General features: G+C 38.9%; 2 protein-coding genes across 13 annotated transcripts in view; one reads left to right on the top strand and one right to left on the bottom strand.

Annotated features, from left to right (window-relative positions):
• PALLD (palladin, cytoskeletal associated protein) overlaps nucleotides 1–4,572 on the top strand; it is a 194,843-nt gene extending 190,271 nt beyond the window's left edge. For all 7 annotated transcript variants that reach the window (XM_088163617.1, XM_088163616.1, XM_088163618.1 and 4 more), the window contains 3 exons: nucleotides 467–632; nucleotides 1,376–1,509; nucleotides 2,471–4,572. In XM_088163617.1, the coding sequence (XP_088019743.1) occupies nucleotides 467–632; nucleotides 1,376–1,509; nucleotides 2,471–2,643 (473 nt within the window). In that variant the 3' untranslated portion in view covers nucleotides 2,644–4,572. The remainder of the gene's footprint in view (nucleotides 1–466; nucleotides 633–1,375; nucleotides 1,510–2,470) is intronic.
• Nucleotides 1–20,247, bottom strand: part of CBR4 (carbonyl reductase 4) — a 40,322-nt gene extending 20,075 nt beyond the window's left edge. The window contains exons 1-9 of one of the 6 annotated variants that reach the window (XR_015803166.1): nucleotides 19,573–19,808; nucleotides 18,108–18,249; nucleotides 17,445–17,565; nucleotides 16,844–16,980; nucleotides 16,055–16,189; nucleotides 14,409–14,626; nucleotides 13,111–13,282; nucleotides 6,540–9,557; nucleotides 2,264–3,067 (exon numbers count right to left, since the gene is read on the bottom strand). Coding sequence is in view for 3 of the 6 variants with exons in the window: in XM_014878529.2 (XP_014734015.2) it covers nucleotides 14,448–14,626; nucleotides 16,055–16,189; nucleotides 16,844–16,980; nucleotides 17,445–17,565; nucleotides 18,108–18,249; nucleotides 19,573–19,731 (873 nt within the window). In the remaining 3 variants the exon portion in view is untranslated. Of the gene's footprint in view, nucleotides 1–2,263; nucleotides 3,068–6,539; nucleotides 9,558–13,110; nucleotides 14,627–16,054; nucleotides 16,190–16,843; nucleotides 16,981–17,444; nucleotides 17,566–18,107; nucleotides 18,250–19,572; nucleotides 19,809–20,165 lie in introns of those variants that run through there. The other 5 variants (XR_015803165.1, XR_015803167.1, XM_088163623.1 and 2 more) reach the window with 5 other exon arrangements.
• Nucleotides 20,248–22,826: the final 2,579 nt, after the last annotated feature.

The following is a 22,826-nucleotide window of genomic DNA, read 5'->3' as shown; positions in this document are numbered from 1 at the left end:
ACTACTGCCCTGGATGTTGCTTTGTAATGACAATTTTTGCAGACCCACATCTACCCCTGGGCAGCCAGTGGGAATGCCTTGTGGATTTCACAGCACATCAGGCTAATCCCACTGCAGACTTCTGGTACAGCAGTTCCTTCTTCAGTTAAAAGTCCATACGTTTGTGGAACAGGGGGGAGCACTTTTAACCAAGCATAGTGCAGCCAGTTTATCTAGTTGTCATGCTCTACATTTCAATTATTTTAGGAAAAAAATCAGCTTTTTAGCACTCACTTTTCCTCCTGTTAAAATAATGATGGGACTGTTTTCTTCAGAGGAACCAGGACTGAACTTTGTGATTAATGAAGACAACACTTACACTTCCTGCCACTTAGGTCTTTCGTAATTGTTTTTTAGCACACTGCTGAAAGAAAGGCTATGTTCTCATAGACAAATGTCAACATAACTGCAATCTTTATTTTCACAGCTAAGGAAATACAAAAAGCACCTGTGTTTATAGAGAAGCTACAAAACACAGGTGTGACTGAGGGATTCCCAGTGAGACTGGAGTGTCGAATCTCAGGGGAGCCATCTCCTCAGATATTTTGGAAGAAAGAGAATGAGTCACTCACGTACAACACTGACCGAGTGAGGTTAGACTGACTTAGAATAATCTCCCCATGTGTAAATTCAGTGATGATTTATCCTGTAAAACAAATAAAAACCTAAAAGGTCACATGAACATTCTGTGTAAAGGGCATCTCATAAATATTAACTAGTGATTGTAATAATTTATGACATTTACTCAAACTTGCAGCCAGCCTGGTGGCTGAACCAGAAATTAAATGTTACTTGTTTTCCATCATTAGACCTACACAACTACCTTTGCACTCTGAGCAAGAGAACTAGTTTTTCTCTGCCTGAATCAAGACTACAGAAATTTGCTAGTGAAAATCAAGGTTCCAAAGGAACATTCCATGCTTTTCAGCAGAAATTCTGATTCATAATTCTGCTGTACAGTTAAGCAACTAAGATTCAGTATTTTATACTTTAAGATCTTCCTCGAGTTTCTTTATCTTTTCCACAAAAAGTCTGGGTAAGATCTGGTGTTCCTGCTACTCCAGATGTCTTAATCCATAATTACAGAAAAGTTACTTCATGTGTTTTTTCTTTAGTTTTGAATATGGGATTTTAAACTGCCAAATTGTCAAGCATGTTCAAGGCTTTATTTTCTACCTGCTAATTTCAGAGGAAGTTCCATTTTAATTAAAATTTGAATTAAAGTTAGACTATAATCTATCTGTAACTAAAATTGGGTCAGTTTATAATGCCACCTTAAAATACCCTACACTGGCTTGTGATTTAAATAGTAATTTTCTACTTTTCTTTTGATTAGCATGCACCAGGATAACTACGGCTACATTTGCCTGCTTATTCAGGGAGCTACAAAGGAGGATGCTGGCTGGTACACTGTTTCAGCTAAAAATGAGGCTGGGATTGTGTCTTGCACTGCCAGGTTGGATGTTTATAGTAAGTGGTTTCAATTTTCATTATCATATTAATTCCCCCAAAAGCAACAGTTCTGTAAGTTTTGGGTTATTCACAGAATGGTTTACATTGGTCTCTCTTTCTTTTGTTTATAGTTTCTCCTCAATAGTAAGCATCCACTTCAAGACAACAAATGCTCTCTCAAAGTATATTTCATCATCTTTCAGATACCTAAAGAAAAACAAGCCTGCATGCTTTCTGTTTTTGCTTAGTACATTAAATATAGCTAATTAACAACAGATAACGGCATGATCATATGATTTTTGTGGATCATTATTACTATTGTTTTGTTGGCACTTCCCTAACCTTTTGGATTCTTTTGTACATTAGTCTGTAATACACCTGTGACAGCTACCAGAAGTGTAGTAGAGTGTTTTTATGGCTTTCTGCTTAATTACTCAGTTTGTTCCAAAGCATCCCCATATATAGTGAATCTTTACTTAAAGAAGTATCTCTTACCAGTCTTCTCATAGCAAGAATTAAGGGGGAGGGGGAAGGGGAGAGAGATAAAGGATGATTTCTGGGATGGTGCTGGAAGTGGGAATTGTGATTAAGAGATTTGGCTCAGCATTCTTCAGCATACAAGGGGCAGCAAAGGCAACCACATAATTTCCTTTTATATGCAACAATTAACCCTAGAACGGGCCTGTTACTGTAATAGGAGTGCACCGAAACAACCTCCTTGCTGTCACCTTTCTCAGTGGCACAAGGAAATGTAGAAAACAATGCCAAAAAGTAACACAGACTGTAGTATTTACTTACCACATTTGAAGGTGAAACAAAACAACAATGCCAAGAAATTAAACAAATTTACCTTTGATACAATGACTTTCTGCTTCTCAGAAATTACTGTCTCCTTCACAAAGGGTTGACTGAGCATCTGGCACACTTATGTGCACAGCTCAGGAAGGCTAACACTTTTTCTTTCCTTTTTAATCTACAGCTCAGTGGCAACAACCCCCTCAGCAGACCAAGCCAAAGAAGGTGCGGCCCTCAGCCAGCCGATACGCTGCTCTCTGTGACCAAGGACTAGACATCAAAGCAGCTTTCCAGCCGGAAGCCAATCCAGTCCACCTGACAATGCAGCCTGGCCTGGTAGAGAGCGATGATCTGTAGATTCAGCTGCCACTTCCATCATTTTCTTTCAAAGCAGAAACACTGAAAGCCATTGCCTTGACCAATGATACTCCTATGTCACTTTATGCAAGGGCAGACACCTTCATGTACAAAAGATAAACAACAAACACAGTAACCGTATATTCCTTATTCATTATACCAAATTAGAATAATAGATAGATTATTAATAGAAATGTACACATTGCACAACAAATCACACTCACCAGTTCCTTAACCTATGTTGCTTCATAACCCTTTTCATAGAGGCCAAAATGCATCAGAGAGAAAGATTTTTCACTACATACCTTTGCAAGCAGTAAGTAGATGCTACACAGTCTTAATGGTGCAAGATGTTTTCTTCAAGGATTATCAGCAGTTCCAAAATGGCTACACATTCTGACAGCTATGATGAACATGTGCAATACTATAAGAATAAAACAGAAAGGGACAAGAAAAAGAAATGTAAGCAAACGCTGTATCTCTGCAAACTGCTTTCTGTTCAACAATGGAAAAAAAAAATCTTTCTTTCAATGCTGTTAGTATGGACATTGACACCCTAATTTTCAATTCGTGTTTTTCCTTTTTGCCATCTCAGAGGAGGCTTATTTACAAACATATAGCGATGGCAGTCTAAGCAGAGGCAATTATATTTCTGCAGGACAACCAAGAGTTGACACATAGTAACAATCTACTCCAGATTACACATTGGTAATTAGATGGGAAAAAATGCTGATGGTATAAACCACTGCAGTGAGTTACTGCAAGGGGTGAGAGGGGGACTGGGCAAGAGGTTGAAACTCTCTGGATTGCTGGACAGCAGTGTGTAATCTTGTAATACTCCCATTCAAGATTCTGAAATTCTAAGGTGAGCTGAAAACTAGGGAGTGTATGTATGGGATGTTTGACTGTTTAAAGCTTGTGTAATATGTATGAGGATTTTAGAAATGTATAGTAAGTGAAAAATGGGTTGAAACTGCAATATGGATATAAATGACATGTATACACCACAGGCGATAGGTTTGCAAATCCAAGGAAGTAGAAAATGAAGATAGGCAAAAAAATCCAATTTGCTTTTTGCTTTGTCTTCTTAACATAACACATCTCTGGTAGATTTTATTTTTTCCTTCTCCTGACTGCAGGCAAATGTCAACTCTTTTGAGGGGTAGAGTCTGTGCACCATAGGTGAAGAGCCTGAAGGCTATTTACAGAACACAAGGCAAATCCACTTGGAAGTGGAGCCCCACTTAAGTCACACCTGACTAGGTAGTTTTAAAATAGAACCAAATGAATTTCAGTTGAAGGGGAGGGAGGGAGAATGGATGGATGGAAGAATTACTAGGCCTGACAAGGAAAATGAGTGTTTGATGGTACGAGCTACAATACTTTGCTAGGAAAGGAAAACACTGTATTCCTTATATGAAGCACATATATGGCATCTTTCATTATTTATAATAAAAGTGTTGAAATCTTTTATCTCAGTTCATTTATTCAGAAGTCCTGTACTTAGGGGTTGGTTTGTTGTTTGTTTTTTTTTAATTTTGTAATTGTGTACACCATATATTGCATTACTGCTATACGTGTATTGCTTTGTAAGTACACGAAGTTTGTTTTGTTTTTTAGTGACTAATAAACTTTAGCACACAAGGTAGTACTATTCTGGTGCAGGATATGACTAGTAATGGGGATGGTTGATCTAGATTAACATCATAGTCTGTCAGGTGGGAATAATCTGATTTTATTCTAGAAGTATGTCATATCTTTTGCCAAATTTTCCTCAACTGTGACATGCTAATTTACTTTTTTGTTTAGCTTCACTAGCATTATTTTGCCACCTTTTATTTGTATTTATAAAAATGTATTATCATTACTTTGGACTGTTGTGCTGATATAATGTGGGTTTAACATCAATAAATATTACACAAATAGAAAGTTTTCTTTCTGGTAAAGATTAATAACTGTTTTGGTACAAGCATTCAAGTGTAAGATTTGGAAATTTTAAATATTATGAATACAGATTAAATAAGGCATAAACGCAGCATCTAAAAACTATTAGAATTTATCAGACCTAGAATCTTGTTTGAACAGAACAGAGTAACATTACTCATAAATTCTGAGATACTTTTGCCAAATAGAAGAACTAGAAGATACTTTTTTTTTCATAGGTTAGAAAATACGCAGGTCTGTTTTGTATTTCTAATAATTGCAATATGTTGCCACTTTTAACTGATTCTAAGTAAAAGGCATGGTCTGAGCACTGTTAAATTCACATAAGAGCCTGATAACAAGACAATATCAGAATTTTTTTTAAAAAAAGTCAGATTTACTTACAAAATCCTGACTATTAACCACTTTCTCCTACTTTTTTTTTTAATATGAAGATACCAGGAAAGATGCATGGTTATCCATTTTTTCTTTGGGGTTTATATTTCAAGGCATTGATCACTACAAACAGGCTTATGTCAGCAATTAAGTGAGCACTGACATTAATGGCTATATTGCAACTGAAGTCACTGGAGTTGTGTCTGCTCACAGTACTTTTGGCTTTGGCACTAAAAAACCGAGACTGCTTTTTGAGCTTGTTGAAGATGAGGTCATCATCACTTTTTGCCTCTGTATATATGTACAGACACACTTAAGTAGTAAATCACATCTCTAAGCAGCAACATTGTTTTTATGAAAACATTCAGCTGTGCTGTTACTTAGTTACTGGGACTGTTTGGGCTTACAAAGTCAGAGATAGAAGCGTGGCAATAAGCAAATTAACTTCTCAAGCCAGAAGGCAAAAATTCTTGGAAGCACCAAAGTAACTTTCAGAAGTTTAATCTCCTTCAACACAGTCCAAAGATAGATAGTGTGACCTGAGAGCGTACTTCTGTCATTTTTTAAGACTAAAAAAAAGGAGCCTTGACTTTTTGCAAGACTTCCAATTTAGGTATGGGAAAACTTCAAATTATTTAGGAAGCTGATCAGTTCAAGCATATTCGTAGCAATCAATGACTCGATGCAACAATGATCAGGGTGACGACAGAAAGCTCTGTGAAGAATACCAACAGTGAGGTGCAAAATTCCACATGCATGAAGGTTGTTCAGCTGGTGGTGTACCTTAGCACACAGTGCCCTTATCCTACAGCTTTAAGGCAACAGCAACAATTAAACATTCACAATTTGCTTCCATCACAGCTAACTGGTGGTTGGGGATCAAAACCAGTCCAACTTGAATCTTCACTGTATTCTGTATCACCGCTTTCAAAGTCTATTTTAATTCACTTAGGGTGTATGCTAAGAAATGCCTTGATCCCCCACATCTGCACCACTACATCCTCACCTCTGCAAGTAGCCCAAACAGATTTCATATGTAAGTACTTCATGAGCTCACATTATCCAACATGCCATGATGCTGAGGGGATGAGCTGCATTCTCTGACTGCATGACCCAGCTGCCAAACCCACACCATGCACTACAGATATATTCGTGTATGGACTAGAAATGCCTGCTTGGATTACGCAGGTCGGCTAATTCATTCCCTCACCATTCAAATGTACATGCAAGGGGTAGAATTTACTGACATTTATCTCATTCTCCTGAACTAAAAGAAACAGCCTCCGCACAGATTTTCTGTTTGAACAGAAATACGAACCCATAAGACATATCAGGCAGATGGAAATACAGTTCCTGCCCCGAAGAATTTACAATGTATTCCAGACAGCACACAGTATCTTTGACTTGTCTTAAAACTTGCAACTCTAACTCAAAGTTAAGTCACTTTGCATTCTTTAACAGAAGTGATTAACTCATAAAAAAATCTAATACTGCACTGCATCTCTAGTAAAAATGTGTTTGGAACATAATGCTCAGTCACGTCTAGAGCAAAGAAGCCAGACAACGAGCAGCAGTACCTGCACAGCAATGATTTCAGCAGCCACACAGATGGAGACGAACTCCAGCTCAACACCACCTAGAAGGAGAAATTTTGTGCTTTATAGAGCAACTGCAGTGTAATAGGTAACCCTGGGGACTGGCCAAGTCTTGTAACTGCTATTACTTTCTAGTTCTGTAGTAGCATAAATGTTCCAGAAACAGCTGCAGAACAAGAAAGCACAAAAACATAACAGTACCTGGCCATTGCACAAAATGATTACAACACCTACAGAAGGAGCTCTACACACCAAATGGATTATGGTAAAATTTTTCTCCTGTATGTTTAACAACTGTTTCAGGAAAACATATTGTCAAGCTTTTTTGGACAAGTCTTGGCCCAGACATCACAGAGTATTTGTAGAGAACTGAGAGTAGAAAACCCAGACTGCCAAAAGGACCTTTCTGAGCTACTGCAAAAGGTGCTGAAAATAAGACTTTCTATACAACAGGCAACACACCTGTAATCTATTGCAAATTAAGGACATCTCCATATTGATGCCCTGAAAATTATGTTGAACTCTTAAAAATTACAGTTGCTCTCTGTTCTACATATGCATTCCAACAACAGAGCTACAAGAGCCTGCAAAGAATAAATGCAGTTCCAGTCTGCTGCTGGCAGGGACATCTCACCATCAAAAATCATACATGCACACTAAATGACATCTGAACAAAACACAAGAAATTACTGTATTCCTTCTTTTCTCTGAAGCTGCAGGAAGTTTTCAGTAGAAATTTACCAAATGTCTGAAAAAGTAGGATAAAAGGTCATATAGAGAGGAGCAGAATTAAAACACTGCAACTGAGAGCTTTTAACAGGTCATCAGCATCCAGGTGTTGACAGCACAGCCTCCAGCACAGAGCTGGAACACGAAGTTCATGCAGAACATGCATGTAGTGCATTCAGCATTAGAAATACCAGCTAAGAGATCTGCAAGTTAGAATTCACAAAGCATCAAACTGCTTCACTAACAACCTTCAGCAATACCATATAATCAGTCTGCAGTTAGTCTTAAACAAATTATTCAAGATCATGCAGCAATTTCAAACCCATCAGCACGCTACACATGCAAGGGCACCTCAGTACCATCAGCCAGCGGCCTGGGAAATGTTGAGGAACATCTACACAACACCACTTGTTCAGTGACATCTGCCCCCCATGCTCCTACTGACACTGCCCTAATGTGTGTGTAATGATACCATGGAAGCTTTGGTGGCTTTTACTTGGGTGTTGTTTCACTGCGTTTGATACTGACATGTTCAAACTGCCAGTTTTGCTATATACAATGAAAAAAACATACCCTAGACCTTAACAGAGACTAGCTGTTAACATAAAAAACATTAAAATACCAAAACAGTTGTGATTACAGTCATGCTGATCCAAAGACTTCCGGCAAAGTGCACGGGTAGAATTTTTTTACTTAAAAACGGATCTTTAGCAAAAAGCCTTTAGCATATGATCTGAAATTGAACACAATGTGTGTGTGAAAATCAAATATAACTTGGGACTTAGAAGAGTTCTTACTTTTTCAAGCACTAAGCACACCTAGTGACTTCTCTCCACAACTACACTTGACCTGTCTTTTCAAACATTGATTAACTGAATCAAGTGGGTGCACCTGGCCTTGAAGAGTTCATTTCTTCATTAAAAAGTCACATAATTGCAACAGGCAATATACGTTTCAGGGTTCAAGCAATACAACCTCACACTGTGCAACACATCAAAGTAGTAAAATTTGTCTTACAGCAATAAATAATCATTACAATGAATGCTTTAACTGCAGGTAATAATACAACAAAGATTTTGCAGGCTAAGATATCCACTTTCTATCCAAGTTTCTAATCTCAGTATGAAATCCTTCCCATCTTTAAAAATCATGCCTTACAACCCTCAGCAGCTCAGGATATATGGAACAGGATTTTACAAAACCAGTAACAGGGATGCCAGCCATCATCTTTGCATCTACACAGGCAACTCCGCTTCCCTAAAACAATACAGTTTCACTCACCAAGTCATTACCACCACAATAATGCCTTAGGATAGACTGCCCTCAGGAGGCCACAGTGAAATCTCTTCATGGGATACAACCCTAACTCACTCAGCATGCATCAACTCAGCCAACACTGCACACTTCTCTTACCATAGTCTGCAAAAGCTGTTCCCCACCAGAGCTCCTCCTTACAGATGCAATATTTTTTAAAAATCCCAAACCCAAACCATCTTATGAAATTTCATGCATCCTACTACAAACTTTTACTGACCATAATCACAGAATCACAGATAGCTTGGGTTGGAAGGAACCCTAAAGATTGTACAGTTCCAAGCCCCCTGTCATGGGCAGGGACACGTCACTCTAGACCAGGTTGCTCAGAGCTCATCCAGCCCATCAATTGCAACAGATGCCTCAGTTGCAAAAGAAGACTGTTTGTGTTAAGACAGTAAGCTCACTACAACAAATTCTAAGTTAAAAACATATTTCTTTAGAGATAAGCAGAAGTAAGGCTCCAACGACCTACCTAGGACAAAAGATGAACAAGAGTAATCCATTATCTTCCCAAACATTAGAAAAATGCAGAGAAGACATACAAAACCACTAACTTTCTAGGTCTACAATGTGCTTCAACTAAACCCCAGAATATGCAAATCACACTACCTATGAACTTTGAATTGACTCAAACCCAACAGAGGAACAATTTAGGTTTCCTAACTTGGCAGTGACAAGGCAGGTCACAGAAATGAGTAAATACTGCAGTACATAACCTTTTTTAGCAAGGATATCATCTCTGAAGCAGGAACCAGGTCAGTAAAAACTCAAAGCAATCATTATGGGTGAGTCAGAAAGGGGATTGCTGTAAAACAGGACTGCATGCTGAATTAAATGACAGCTGCAAAAGCAGCCACCCTCAAAACATGCCTTGATAGTCTCTTTAGAAATTCTGTGGTGGTAGTGAAAGGCCATGTAAAAACCAGTGACGTGGGGTGGGGCACAAGAAAAGATCTGGAATAAAACACAAAGTTAAACATTAGACTTGTGCTGCAGCTTTCTTTAAATGCTCCCAAAACTGGGTGGATGAGGAAAAGTTTCAATGCATGCCTGAAAAAACATTTGTACGAAGAGAGCTACAGATTCATTAGAAACTGCAGAAACATGGAGTAGTGGGAATCCATAAATACTCTACTCTTAAAGAGAAAAAAAAAGGCAAAAAGATGCTGGTGTTTAAGAGCTTATAGAAGAGTTTTAAGCAATATAGTGGGTGAAGAAACAACAGATGGGTAAGAGCACATTCACTTCCATCAGGAATGGAATCACAGAAACCATGTCTAATAAGATAGTGGACTGAAGTTTTCAAAATTCAATTGAAAAATCATTGTAAGTTAGTCAAGTGCACAGTCTGATTCACAAACACCCATATGCAAAATACCCCAAACATTTATATGCAACTTGGCATAAATGCCAGCAGCACAAGATGTAAAGCCTGAATGTCTGCTTTTCATCAAGGACACAACAGACATACCAGAAATAGGATGGAAGTAAGATAAAAAAGTAAGATATTGATACAAAATATACAGAAGAATCATAAATATCAACGTTTTAAATCATCCAATCAAATATGGATTTAATTTCCAAACCTAGCAAGGTAAACTCTGTTATAAGATGATATTGGTACTCACACCACTAAGATGGTGGCCAGAGCTATGACATCTAAGGCCAGCAATGTAACTGTGATGACAGACAGCAATCATGAGTACATCGGATAAATGTCACACTGAAGAGGCCAAGATCATTTTTTTAATATATTCTTTTTCATGCAGCCAATCAGGGCCACCCAGCTCTGGCTGAGGTCACCCCAACCATATTAGGCCTGAGCCAAAATGCTATTTTCAAATAGTGATTTTTTTAACGGTGACTTTTATTTCTGCAAATCTATTGATCAACTTTATTAATAAAGACAGAAGTCCACTACCACAAACTTTCATTTAAAAAAAGCAACATATAACAAGAAAATATTAAAATGAAGCCAAAAAGACAAGTCAAAATTAAGAAGCATACATACATCAAATTAAACTTATTTTTGTGGGGAGGGGGAAGCTCCTAGCATTTAAACATTAACCTTTGCCAAACCAGCAATCTAGCTTTAGGAGTCAAATGGAATCAGTCACTGAATGTAACATTTACAGCCAAGTCAGAGTGAATAATGATGAATAAACTGTAAAAGTGCATTGACACTGACCAGCACTTGAGAAACAGGAACCGTGCCTGAAGAAGGCAAGCAGATTATCAAAGTAAAAAGCAAAGTGCTCAGGGAAGGAAAGATCACTGAGGAAAAAAATCCCCAGACTCTGAACAAATCCCTATGATCAGTGTCTGGTACCATGCAGGAACTCAAGGAGAAGCTTTATAGGCAACTTGTTGAAGGTTTTCCTCCCCGGAGCAAAACATCAGGACAGGTTATAGAGGAAAAAGCAACAAACGGGGGGATGATGGAGGCTTTCACCCCACTGTTCTAAAAGAAACCAAGGAACTCCATTGTGAAACTTCTGAGTGAAACCTGCCTCATTATCAAGTGACTGGAAGCTGGCAAATGGGACAGTAAGTTTTTGTGATTTTAGTGAGTGGAAGATCTCTTGCTTTTTAAGAAGAGATTCCAGAGGGATCCAGGGAACTAAAGACTAAATATATTTTTCTGTACATATCAAAGTGCCAGAATTTGTTCTAAAGCCAAGAAAATGATAGGATAAACATACAGAGTTGCTTTTGCAAAGTAAAGTTGTGTTTGATAAACATTTTAGAGTTCTTCTAAAGAATAACTTAAAAGAGATGAGAGTACAGAGATCTAATAATGGTGCATGCTTGAAATTCTAAAAGGCATTCACTTGCCAAAAACTATTAAGATGTTGTGCTGCCAAAAGAAGTTGTCATATCAGTAACTTGTTTAAAGATAGAAGACAAAGGGTATGAATCAGCAATTGTTCTCCCCTAGGGATGTGCAGTGCCAATAAAACACCTCAGTTCCTCTCTTGGGGCAGAAAAGTACAACTGATTTCTAAGGGTTCTGAGGCAGCAGTTTCTGAATGCCACAGTGTATACACAGAGTAACATTAAGTTACACAAAGTAACAAAGGCATTGAGGAATTTAAAAATTGCAGAAACATTTCACCGAGGAAATAGGTGTTAAAACCAGCAAATTAAATCTCATTGTAGACATTTGAGAAAAATTTATGCTGAAAAAAATACAAAAATTCAGACTTTTGAAGATATATATGGCAATGGACTCCAAGTTGACCATTAATTACTCATGACTGAGTTATTGTTCTGAAAATAGAAGTGCAAAGGTTAGGAAAAAGCAAAACTCTTAGGCATCATTTTTGGAAACAATATAGAACAAAACATAAAGCAATTAAATTTTTTAAAATAGATCCACAGTGAATTCTGCAAGAAGTTTTACCTGTTGCTCCTTCCTTGAGAAACTGGAAAAGCAAAGCGAAGTTCAACAAATACAATTTAAGATACAAAAGAGCTCTCCAGTAGCAAGCAATTAAAAGAAATATGACTCTTCAGTACAAAACAGCAACAATTAAGGCAGGCAGGATAAGATAGAGGTCTAAAAATTCAAAAGCAAAACAGAGAAAGCACCAGAGGGCTGTTTTTAGTGCCTGCAGGTCTCAGCCAGAGCTACCCATTGGTGGGTTCAAAGATCCCAGTCACAAACAGCTGGAAGTACCAGAGTTTTCTAAGGACACACACCTGATCTGTTGCCTACCCTGCACATTCTCTGCTTTCCCTGTCCAAGACATCATAACAGGCCAGACAGAAACAGGATTATGTTAACCAGTTTTCAGTTCTAATTTACCAGTTCAAAGAAAAGGCGGGGAAAAGCTTTTTAAAAGTATGATTTAAAGGTACTTCAGTCTGCCCCTATGGCAACAGCAATAATAAAAACATAGTATGTACTGGAACTTTTTAAAGAAATTACTTTGTTGTATGCTGAGATTCTTCTGACAGCTTTATTTCAGGTTTTAATTGCAATTGTAAACTAAAAATTATATTGCTAATAACTTACTTAACAGGTCCCTCACCAAAACACAAACAAAACAAACAAATAAACAAAAGTATAATAATAATAATTAGGGTCAGAACTCACTAAAAGAGAATTATTTCTAGTTTCTTAGGTTTGGCTTTTAGTCAAGACCTGTCACACAGGGTTTGTTTGTAAAATACCAAGGACGGGTATGGGCAGCAGCCAAGTCACTGACATATTCCTACTTGACTAGTGAAAATGTACCAGCTGTCCTTCCTCACCTTCAGTGCCCTTGGAAAAAAATCACTTGGAAAAAATCTCTAGCCAACTCTTTCTATCAAGGAAAAACATAATTAGCAATTATATTTTTGGTGCAAAGACACATATGACACTTAACAACAATAATAGGAAGGCAAGGACTCCTGGAAGGATTACTTCAAGCAGCATTTTAAATTCCAAAGTGAGTAGCACAACCAACTGTAAAATCTCATGATCATACAAGTACGCCTTGTATTATTTCTCAATACATACCTGCAAGAAGCTTGAACATGCACTGTTTACTGGCATAAAGACAAAACTTCTCAGCTGCACAAATGAAGAAAATCTTCAACTTTAAAGACTCAGTTATCATCAGCAAGATCTCTTCTTTCTCTACTGTGGTGTGTGCCAAGATGGGAAGTAATTTCAAAAGCTGAATCAACATCTGGATCATGATGCAATGAACAACAGAGCTAAGAAGTGAAGGTCCTGAACCACATTCATAGTTTTCTTCAGAGACAATAAAAACATCAATTACCAGAAGTTACTTGAACTCAATAGAAAAGCCTGAGGTCAAACATTTGGTAAGTTTTCAGCAAGACAGGAACACTCAGAATCATTTACAGCAGAGTAATTCCTCTGCTTCAAAACTTGCTTGGAACAAAATAAAATGGCTATTTCATTGACTATACATATATATGAGGGAGCATCAACTTAACAGCTGAACCGAGTGTTCATGAAGATACAGAGCAAAACACAAAACACCTTGACTTCCTGCTCTGGAAGTGATAAATGCTCTAAACATCTACTGAGTCCTTGCAAAGTGTCTTACACAGCAAGGTCTGCAGCTGTAGTGTTCAGCGGTGCATGTGCAGCTCAAGCTGAGAATATGACAGGATTAGCAGCTGCAGTGCTGCAGCAGTCCTTCAATGGGCACACATAAGAGCCACTGGATTGAGTGAGTGCCGTACATACATTCAGTAATGGAACCAAGCAGGCTTTGTCTTTATAAAAACACATTGCATATAATTAAATCTTCTAAAGGCAATTCAGGTATGCTGAAGATCTAGAAGTTCCTAGCTTTGTAGTATTAGGTACAAACAAACAAAGCTCAAAAGAAACTCCTTGCTACTTTGTAGGGACTAACTGATAAGAATACAAAACTATGCAGTTCACAATCTTTGCCCTACTTGAAAAACTTGATGCAATCATACCTGCCACCCAATAAACATGTCTCTGCACTTTATTAACCTTTGTGTAACATGATAATTCAAATAAATTCTCATTCTATCCCAAATTAGAAAACAAGACTTTATAAAAATACAGTGCTTTAAAAACTTATCAGCACATTTCTAAAGCTATCACCGTATCAAAACCAGATCTTTTTCAAATTGTTTCATACACAGACTTTGTAATACCAAACAGACTCTTTCAGGCAGCTAAACACACACGTTGCACTTCACTGCTGCTGAATTTCTCCTGTGACTAAACAAGACCAAATCAATTATGTACATCAATCATCAAACAATTTCCAACCCTCTCCCTTTATTTAGTATATATTTATATATTACCATCACGACATTAAAGCAGTCATTTATTCAAGGTAGTACTTAGGGCATAAGCTGCAAGCCTCCATCTACAACCAAAACACTCCCTGTAACGTATGTGGATTCTAGAAGAAAAACAACAGCTTGTGCAACTTCATGAGGCTCTCCAAATCTTCCAAGGAGAATTGATTTCTTCAACTGATCTTCTTCCAGATGAGCTGTCATCTCTGTGTGAATAAAGCCTAAGAGCAGAGAGATATATGAAGAGTTACCTAATCTTCAACTAAATTTATTGAGTGGATTTCCCACTGAATCTTACAAAGTGAAATCTATTACCAGGTTCAGCACCAGCTACCATTCTTCAAAGTCTCCCAAAGCAGCCCACATCATTTGATAGCCAAGACCACTTTTTCATCTAACCAAGAAAATACCTTTCTGTTTTGGAAGCAATGATGCAATAACCAAAATGCAGAGATCTATAGAAGTCCATTAAAAAAACCCAAACAAAGCCAAACACTCAAACAAGAAAAGGTAACCAAAATTCAGTCCAAAAAACTGTATTTAGTATCACTTTTCTGAAAGACAAAATATACTCATTTCACCACAATGTTCTCAATTAAAATACGAGCACAAAATGTCTGGCAAGAATCCCTCTCAGAGTTTAAAGTGTTTGCATTATATTTTAGAACTTCTGGCAGTACCTGAAAAAAATGTCCCTCCCCTGCTCCCAAATTCAAAATGGGGGGGAGCGATTTATAGTTTCTATCAGGGCACTAATTTGAAAAATATTGCTCGACATTTTTAAAGGACCTTTTTTAACAATTTTCCATTATCTGAGATTTGGCTTTCCCACTGTTGCACAACTCTACACACACTGCAGCTTTATAAAGAGCTGATCTTACCTGCTTTCTAGCTGCCATCAAGAAGGGAAAGTCTCTCTTTTGCTTTCTACTGTAAAACGCTGCCCTTTTATGATGGTTGTGGATGAGCTGCTCAACTCACTAAAGAATAAAAGTATTTTTCCTGCCTAGTTCACAAGCTGAACAGATTCATGTAGAACTCTGAAAGGCATCAGAGGTAGTAGAAGGTGAGCAGCAGTGCACACCATTATGAGTGGAAAAATTCAGAAAATACAGAAGGGATTTTTCCTTATGCGTGGCAGTTCACTTGAACTTGATTATCTTACGAAATCACTGCCTTTACTCACAGAAATAACTTTCAGGACTCCCTCCTTTTATTACAGGGAGACAGGGGTGCTTTTTGACAGCTTTCTCATGGTCTGTCATGTTTCCCTAATAACAAACAAACATTCTCTAGCCGGAGACAAGGGTAGCTTTATCTCTAATTAGATTTAATCCTTCCATCTGCAAGGACGGCAAGTTTTGAAGAAGGAAATAAAATAAAAAAAGACAATTATTATGTAATAATGAATAGAGGAATAGGTAGACTCACTCTTCCAAATTTCTCACTGTTCCCTTAAAAAGCCTGAAGATTTTGTAAAAGAATGTATTATACTTTAAACAAACCAACAAAAGATATTAAAAATATTTACTTACCAAACTGAAGAAAATAATAGAAATTTGTCTTAAGCTACTTTCCGAGTACAAAAAATATCCACAGTCTTAGTGAATTGCAACAATCAAGGATGCAGGAATTCCTATAAAACTAACCTGGAGCAACAACGTTGACTCGAATTTGCTTTTTTGCTACTTCTTTAGCAAGAGAGCGTGAAAATCCAACTAATCCTGCTTTGGTAGCACTATACACACTTTGACCAGCGTTGCCTTTAAGTCCTACAATACTCCCTAAAATAAAGAAACATCAAAGAGAAGGTTAAATGGGTAACTTGAAACGTTGTACTAGTTTTATCATTTTAATTTTAAACTTGGAATGAAAAATGAAATCACAAGAAAAGAGCAAAATATGCATAACTTTATGCACTTTAGCCTGCTAGGATAAGCAAATCTCCCAATTAGCTGTGATTTTTGTACAATCCATGTATCTATGTTGACTGACAGGCACCAGGAGAGGAAGGAAGGAAGGAAGGAAGGAAGGAAGGAAGGAAGGAAGGAAGGAAGGAAGGAAGGAAGGAAGGAAGGAAGGAAGGAAGGAAGGAAGGAAGGAAGGAAGGAAGGAAGGAAGGAAGGAAGGAACTGACTGTACCTATCAATTCTTAGTTAATAGCAGTAGCTGGTAGATCTAGATATTGAAAGAATTGGTTAAGAATAGCAAAGTTATTTTTCCAATAAAAGATAAACTCTGAGGTGTTTAATATTACTCTAGAAGTTGCAGAAATTACACAAAAGAATAACTATTCATAAAGAAATGCTAAATATAAAATGTCAAAATACATAGACAAGGAATTAAGTAAATTGTAGCAAGCAGTGTAATATGTTACACCTGCTAAACATTTCTAGAACACTAGTACAGAACTCCACTGGCTTACACAAGCAACTTACCTATATTGACAATGGCACCTCCCTTTTGTTGAATCATGACCTTTACAGCAGCTTTGCATGTCAACATTGTTCCCAAAAGGTTAGTGTGAATCTGGGCTATCATATCTTCAGTCTTGGTTCTCACTAACAAACCGTCCCTGACAAACAAAAAAAAAACCTAAAGAATTCACTTAACAACCCCCTGATTGTGTTTATTCATAAAAAAAATACCGCTGGACAGAATATTAATGGGGCTCAATACATTTGAGCATTCAAAATGACAACACTGCAGGGACTACACATAGCAAAAAACATGTTAGCCATGCTTCTGGCCACAGAACCTCTTTTGCAGAGTGGTATCAAGCACTGTTTTAGACCATTCTGGGAGAAAAAAATGGAAGAAATAATAGAGGGGGAACTCAAAACTCAGAATGCAGAAACTACAGTGAAAGCTGCATCATCTGTTAGCATTCTACTACCACCAGGAACAAAATATTGGCAAGCACTTAATATTGCTTTCAGGTGCTCATTAACAACACTTACTAAGCACAAAGGGCCAGAGCACCTTACAGTGAGCTGCCTTCATCTAGAATTACCTACAGTCTTGTAAGGAGTAACCAACCTGTTGATCCCAGCTGCATTAACCAAGTAGTTAATAGGACCCAAATTCCTCTGCATCTCTTCAAAAGTCCTTTGGACTTCTTGTTCCTTGGATACATCACAGCTAAGTGCCAGATGTCCTGCTGTAAAGAAATACATATATTGTCAAAATAAACAGTAAAAGCTGTATTTAATTCATAAACCTTTTTCAGAACGTATCAACTCAGTTGCAAAACATATGTTGAACTAGTTATAATTTAAGGAACCTATTTAATCCCCAGACAATTAAATAAAGACAAATTTCAAGTGTTGTATTCACTAGTTATGTGACAATTCCTTGTTTTATTTTTTTGCTTTTTGAAATCAGAAGTTCAGCATGAGCAGACTGGTCTCAATTCGGGCTTTTGCAGGAGTTGAGGATGTCTCAATTCACACCACCTCTGTTGTGACCCCAAACAATTCCATTCATCTTAAAATTCCCATCACACACATAAAACAGGTAACCTACTTTCTCAATGACTATTGAGAAAACAAAATCGTACCAATATAGCTGTTTTTTAATAATCTCAGCCTTTATTTTCCCTTTCATCTAGTTAAACAATGAGGGGTTTTTAACAGCTGGCTATTTTCACAAGTCACCTAAGCAGGGAGCAGCGAGGAGGTAACTGCACAGCAGCATACGTACCACCAAGGTTACGGGCAGTGCTCTGCGCCACGTCCAGATTCCTAGCAATGATGGCCAGGCGGCAGCCCTTCTCTGCCAGGAGCTCTGCCACAGCTCTGCCTATCCCCCGGGATCCTCCAAAAACAGCACAGACCTTGCCCATCTTCAAAATAATTCACAAATTGCAAAATAAACCATCAACTGCATATCCAGTACAGCAAGACATTAACTACTGCTCTTGTCAACATCACAGACTTTACTTGTTTGTAGCAGTTTGTAATAGCAGGTTATAGAATTAGTGATTTGGTTTTTATTCATTTATATTAATTTCTTATTCAAAATAAAGAGTTGAACTAAATTAGACACCACTTCTACAAATGAAAGTTAATTCTTAAATATTTCTGAACTAGTTAAAAAAAAATCATGCAGATCATCTAGCATTCCAATACCAGAGTTATGGTAACTCTTACTCAATTGATGAATTATGTGATTTATGCACCTACAGAACATAATGTACTGTTCAGCTGCTTATTCAAAGCTGATGTACTGTTTGTAATTATACTGTCCTTGCAACCACTATTCTTGTGCTGAAGTCATTTAGCCTCAAAGTCTCGCTGCATCAAAAGCATCTGTGTCAGACACCACCAGTACAAATGTTACAGAGTGCAATTTGAAATTTGTATTAATACTGATTTAATACTATCAGACTGTGTTTTACCACTAGTCTGGGGTTTTCTTGTTTCTGCTTTTGCAGGAGGAAAAAAAGGTCTTTGAAATACAAAATGATTCTGAAGTAGCTAGCTTCGATGTTTAGAACAGAGTACACAAAGAAAGTACTTCTGTAGAATGATCTTTTATTCTGAAAGCTCTAGAAACCAATCAGCTGTTTTGGGATTTCCTGAGGAGACAGAGACAGAATTCAAGCAATAATAATGAATCTTTTTTCCATGCATTTGAATAAATCATTTTTGAACCCAATTGCACTGTCTTCATCCTGAGGCAACGAATTTTATTATTTGTGGGAAAGTACTTCCTTTTGTTCCTAATTTGCTTTCTGATTAGATAATTCTATGCATTTCTCCTCATACCTTCCCCTTACTGTTTCACTCTCTACCTGTATCCTCTTTCAGGTCTATTCAGTTACTCCTACACATATGGAAGCTATTCAGTACCTCGCTGAAGAGGATCCGAGTCCTCAGACCTACCTTTGGCCTCACTGAAGTCTATTAAACCCTTCTGGATGAGTGATAATCACAACAGCACATGGTACTAAGTGTACCAGGCCACCACCAACTCATAGAGTGGCATGATGATTTTGCTCTTCTGTAACAGAGTTTGGACAAGCAGGCGGTCTGTTCTTTCCCCTAACAAAGTATTCACAAGTGCCTAAAATCAACCCACGCGTCTGCCTTCCCTGGCAAGTTTCGAAGCAGAGAAAGCCCCTTGTTCATTAACCAGGCATTCACAGGTAGGACACAGGGCCTACCTGCAACGCAGTAATAGACCCTTGGTGCTTTAACACAGAAACGCTGTACGGACTTGGGAGAAAAAAGCTGCAGCAGGAGTAATGACCCGCTGTTCCCTGGATAAAAATGGAAGGGAAAACCAGGTATATCTGGAGTAAGAGGCACATGCAGACACCCATATCACCATTGCTCTTCTTTCAGAGCCAACTCTTCAACGCCTGACCCCGGGGCTCCAATGGCACCGCCCCACGGCGCTCGGCTGCCAGCCCAAGGAGAGCCCTTTAAACAAGGGCGAGCGGGGTTCCCGCAGCCGTGCCCGGCCCAGCCCAGCGCCTCCCTCCTTCCGTCCTCCGTGCGTGCCGGCGGCGCGGCCGAGCTGGGCTCCCGCTCGGGCCCGGCTGCAGGTGGAGCCCTCAGCACGGACAGCGGGAAGCGGCGCAGGCCGCGCCCGCCAGGGACGCGGGGACGCGCAGCGCGCCGCGGGTGCCACGGTGGCAGCGCGGCCGCTCCGTGCTGTCCCTGCGTGTCCCCCTCGCCAGGCGCGGGCTGCCGCCCCGCCGCGGGCACAGGAGCAGAACGGAAGAACGTGCGTGTTCCACGTGCGCTCCGGTACCTCCCGGCCGCTGCCTCGCTTCCCTCACGGAGCGCGGTTCCCTCCCCAGCCAGGCCGGTTCCGCTCCGCGCTGAGCGCAGGCGTCACGGGGAGCCGCGTGACGTCACCGCCGGGGCCAGCGGCCGCTGCTGAGGGCCCGGGGCCGCTCCCCTGGCTCTGCTCCCCTGGCTCTGCTCCCCTGGCTCTGCTCCCCTGGCTCTGCGGCGGGCCCGGGGCTGCTGAGGGCCCGGGGCTGCTCCCCTGGCTCTGCTCCCCTGGCTCTGCTCCCCTGGCTCTGCGGCGGGCCCGGGGCTGCTGAGGGGGCTCAGGCCCCGCGCTTACCACCAGACTCCTCTGCGCTCGCCCACGGGAGGCCCCTCTGCTTTCACCTTACGCTTGCCGCCTGGAAACTCCATTTCGCATCGTCCGGCCTGGAGCTGAAGCCCTCAGTCCTCCCCTTGTTACCCCCTTTCGTGATCAAAAAGGTGCTTCATATATAGACACAAACAATTAGATGAATCAGGATTTTGTTTCTCTCATTTTCACGTATCCTTGCCCCAAAATCCCAAGGATTTGTATGAGGCATCACTGTACCAGAAGAGTTAAATTTCAAACATGTTACGGTAAATAAACCCAAAATACAGAAGCGTGTGTGGGAATTCCTGATCAGGAACCAAAGCAAACTTCATGATATGCAATTAAACTAACATTAAAAAATCCTATTCTGGTTTAAGAGTAATGCTGTTTACAGCTATGATCTATGTCTGATGATGTGCTTGAGGGATTTCTGTGGACTCTTAATTAAAAGTCACACACTGAGTAAATTTTAACCCCTGAGGAGCATTAATAAAAGCTATCACAATTTTATACAAGAGTACACTTCAGATTTTTTTTTGAGAAAAATTACTATTGTTTTTATTGTTATTAATTGTTATTATTATTTTCCATGGACTTATATGTTGAAATCCTGCTGGAGTTTCTATGAGAGTGGGATTGTAAATTCATACGCTTCCTGCTTTTGACTTGAAAGGTGTTTTTCAGAATAAGTGTTTCTGGGGAGCTGTAGAGCATTTAATTTCGTTAGTCCTATGCATGTGGGACTGTTCTTCCACAGATTATTCTTTGCATATAGAAGAAAAAGCAGATTTAGGCACTGGCAAACAGGTGAGCGTCTGTAAGAAGAATAAAATTTTGAAAAAAAGCTGTTATGAGAATTTTTATATATTTAGATTGCAAGTGCCTCTTTTCAAAAGAGTGAATGAGATTTGTGATACAATGCCATTTCAGAGCATGCCATATTCTGAAAGTGTGGAGGTCCCAGTGATGCAAAGGCACTGACAGATGAGACTTAGAATAGTCTCTGACCAAGACTTCTGGTACCTAGCATAATTAAGGACCAGGATAGCTTTTTCTTCAAGTGAAGCTTAGAAGCAAAGTAACACAGAGGGAAAAAAATTATCCTTAGTTATGTTTTCTGAAGATGTGTATACTACAGAGAAAATAACTATGAGGATCATATTGTATAAGGACGGCAGCAGGCAGATTTTAAGTGAAAAAATTTGTAAGTAATTATAACTTTACCTGTTTCTGACCTGTGTCCTTATCCATACAGCTGACCTGCCCTTGTAAGAAAGTTGAAGAAAGGCTAATCTGTCCTGTACTGTTAGGATTTTGCTGACACAGAGTAAGCATGAGTTCAGTGGGGGTTTTAAAGTGTGTTATAGTTGACAAAGTAAAATATCCTTTTCAAAGGCTCAGACAAGATTCTATTTAATTCTTGTTCATTAACTTAGTGTTTAAAACAAGATATGTGTTCATTCATTGGCCAGAGTGACATTAGCCTTCTTTTTCCAGATGCCTGGTTAAATCATGAGATCAGATTAAGCCAGAGTTCATCTAAGCCAGTTTATTCACACTGATTTCCCATTAAAGCTAGTGGAGTGCAAGAGACAGATCAGTATCATCCCCCTTTTGGGGGAACAGTAGCTGATAAAAGAACTTGATCTGATAGACCTGTTCCATCTATCATGACCAGATCTGTAACAGCTAGTTCAGTACTGGTCATTATTATGCCTGGCTTACTATTAATGTGAAAATATAAGATAATAGTTCTTGTATGTCTGTCTGTGTGACCATATATGCACACATTTGGAACCTGGCCACAATGTACAAAATGATGCAGCTGTGTTTCCTCAAGCCTAAAGCATTCAGGCATTAAAAATACTCTTCCTTATTATTTATTTTTAGTTATTTATTTAGTTAGTTTATTTAGTAATTTATTCCTTTCTTAATTTTTTAATCATTCTCCCACACAACCAAGATACTTCTTTCAAGTAAGAATTTCTCTATTATTGTGGGAAAAAACAGAATATTCTCAAAGAGGAAAGGATATTTAATGTATCTAAAAGCACAAAACACAAGTCAAAGCAGAATAGCACAAAACAGGGACCACTGTAACAGATCCCCTGAAAATTCCTCCAGGGTTTTGATTTAAGGCAAGATTTACAGAGGAACTTGAGTTAATCATTAACCACACTGGTGCCTGAATCTGTGGCCTCTTAAATTTCTGCCAAGAGTCACACATGAAAGAGCAATGCTGCTCTAATGTCCAGCAGCATTTTCATACTGTTCCCTGTACTGCTTATGAAAGCATACCTCCCACATTACGTGGGTTTTGTGTAA

Source organism: Sturnus vulgaris, chromosome 4, assembly GCF_052056855.1.
Source record: "Sturnus vulgaris isolate bStuVul1 chromosome 4, bStuVul1.hap1, whole genome shotgun sequence".
Classification (NCBI taxonomy): domain Eukaryota; kingdom Metazoa; phylum Chordata; class Aves; order Passeriformes; family Sturnidae; genus Sturnus; species Sturnus vulgaris.
This window is presented reverse-complemented; position numbering and strand designations above follow the sequence as displayed.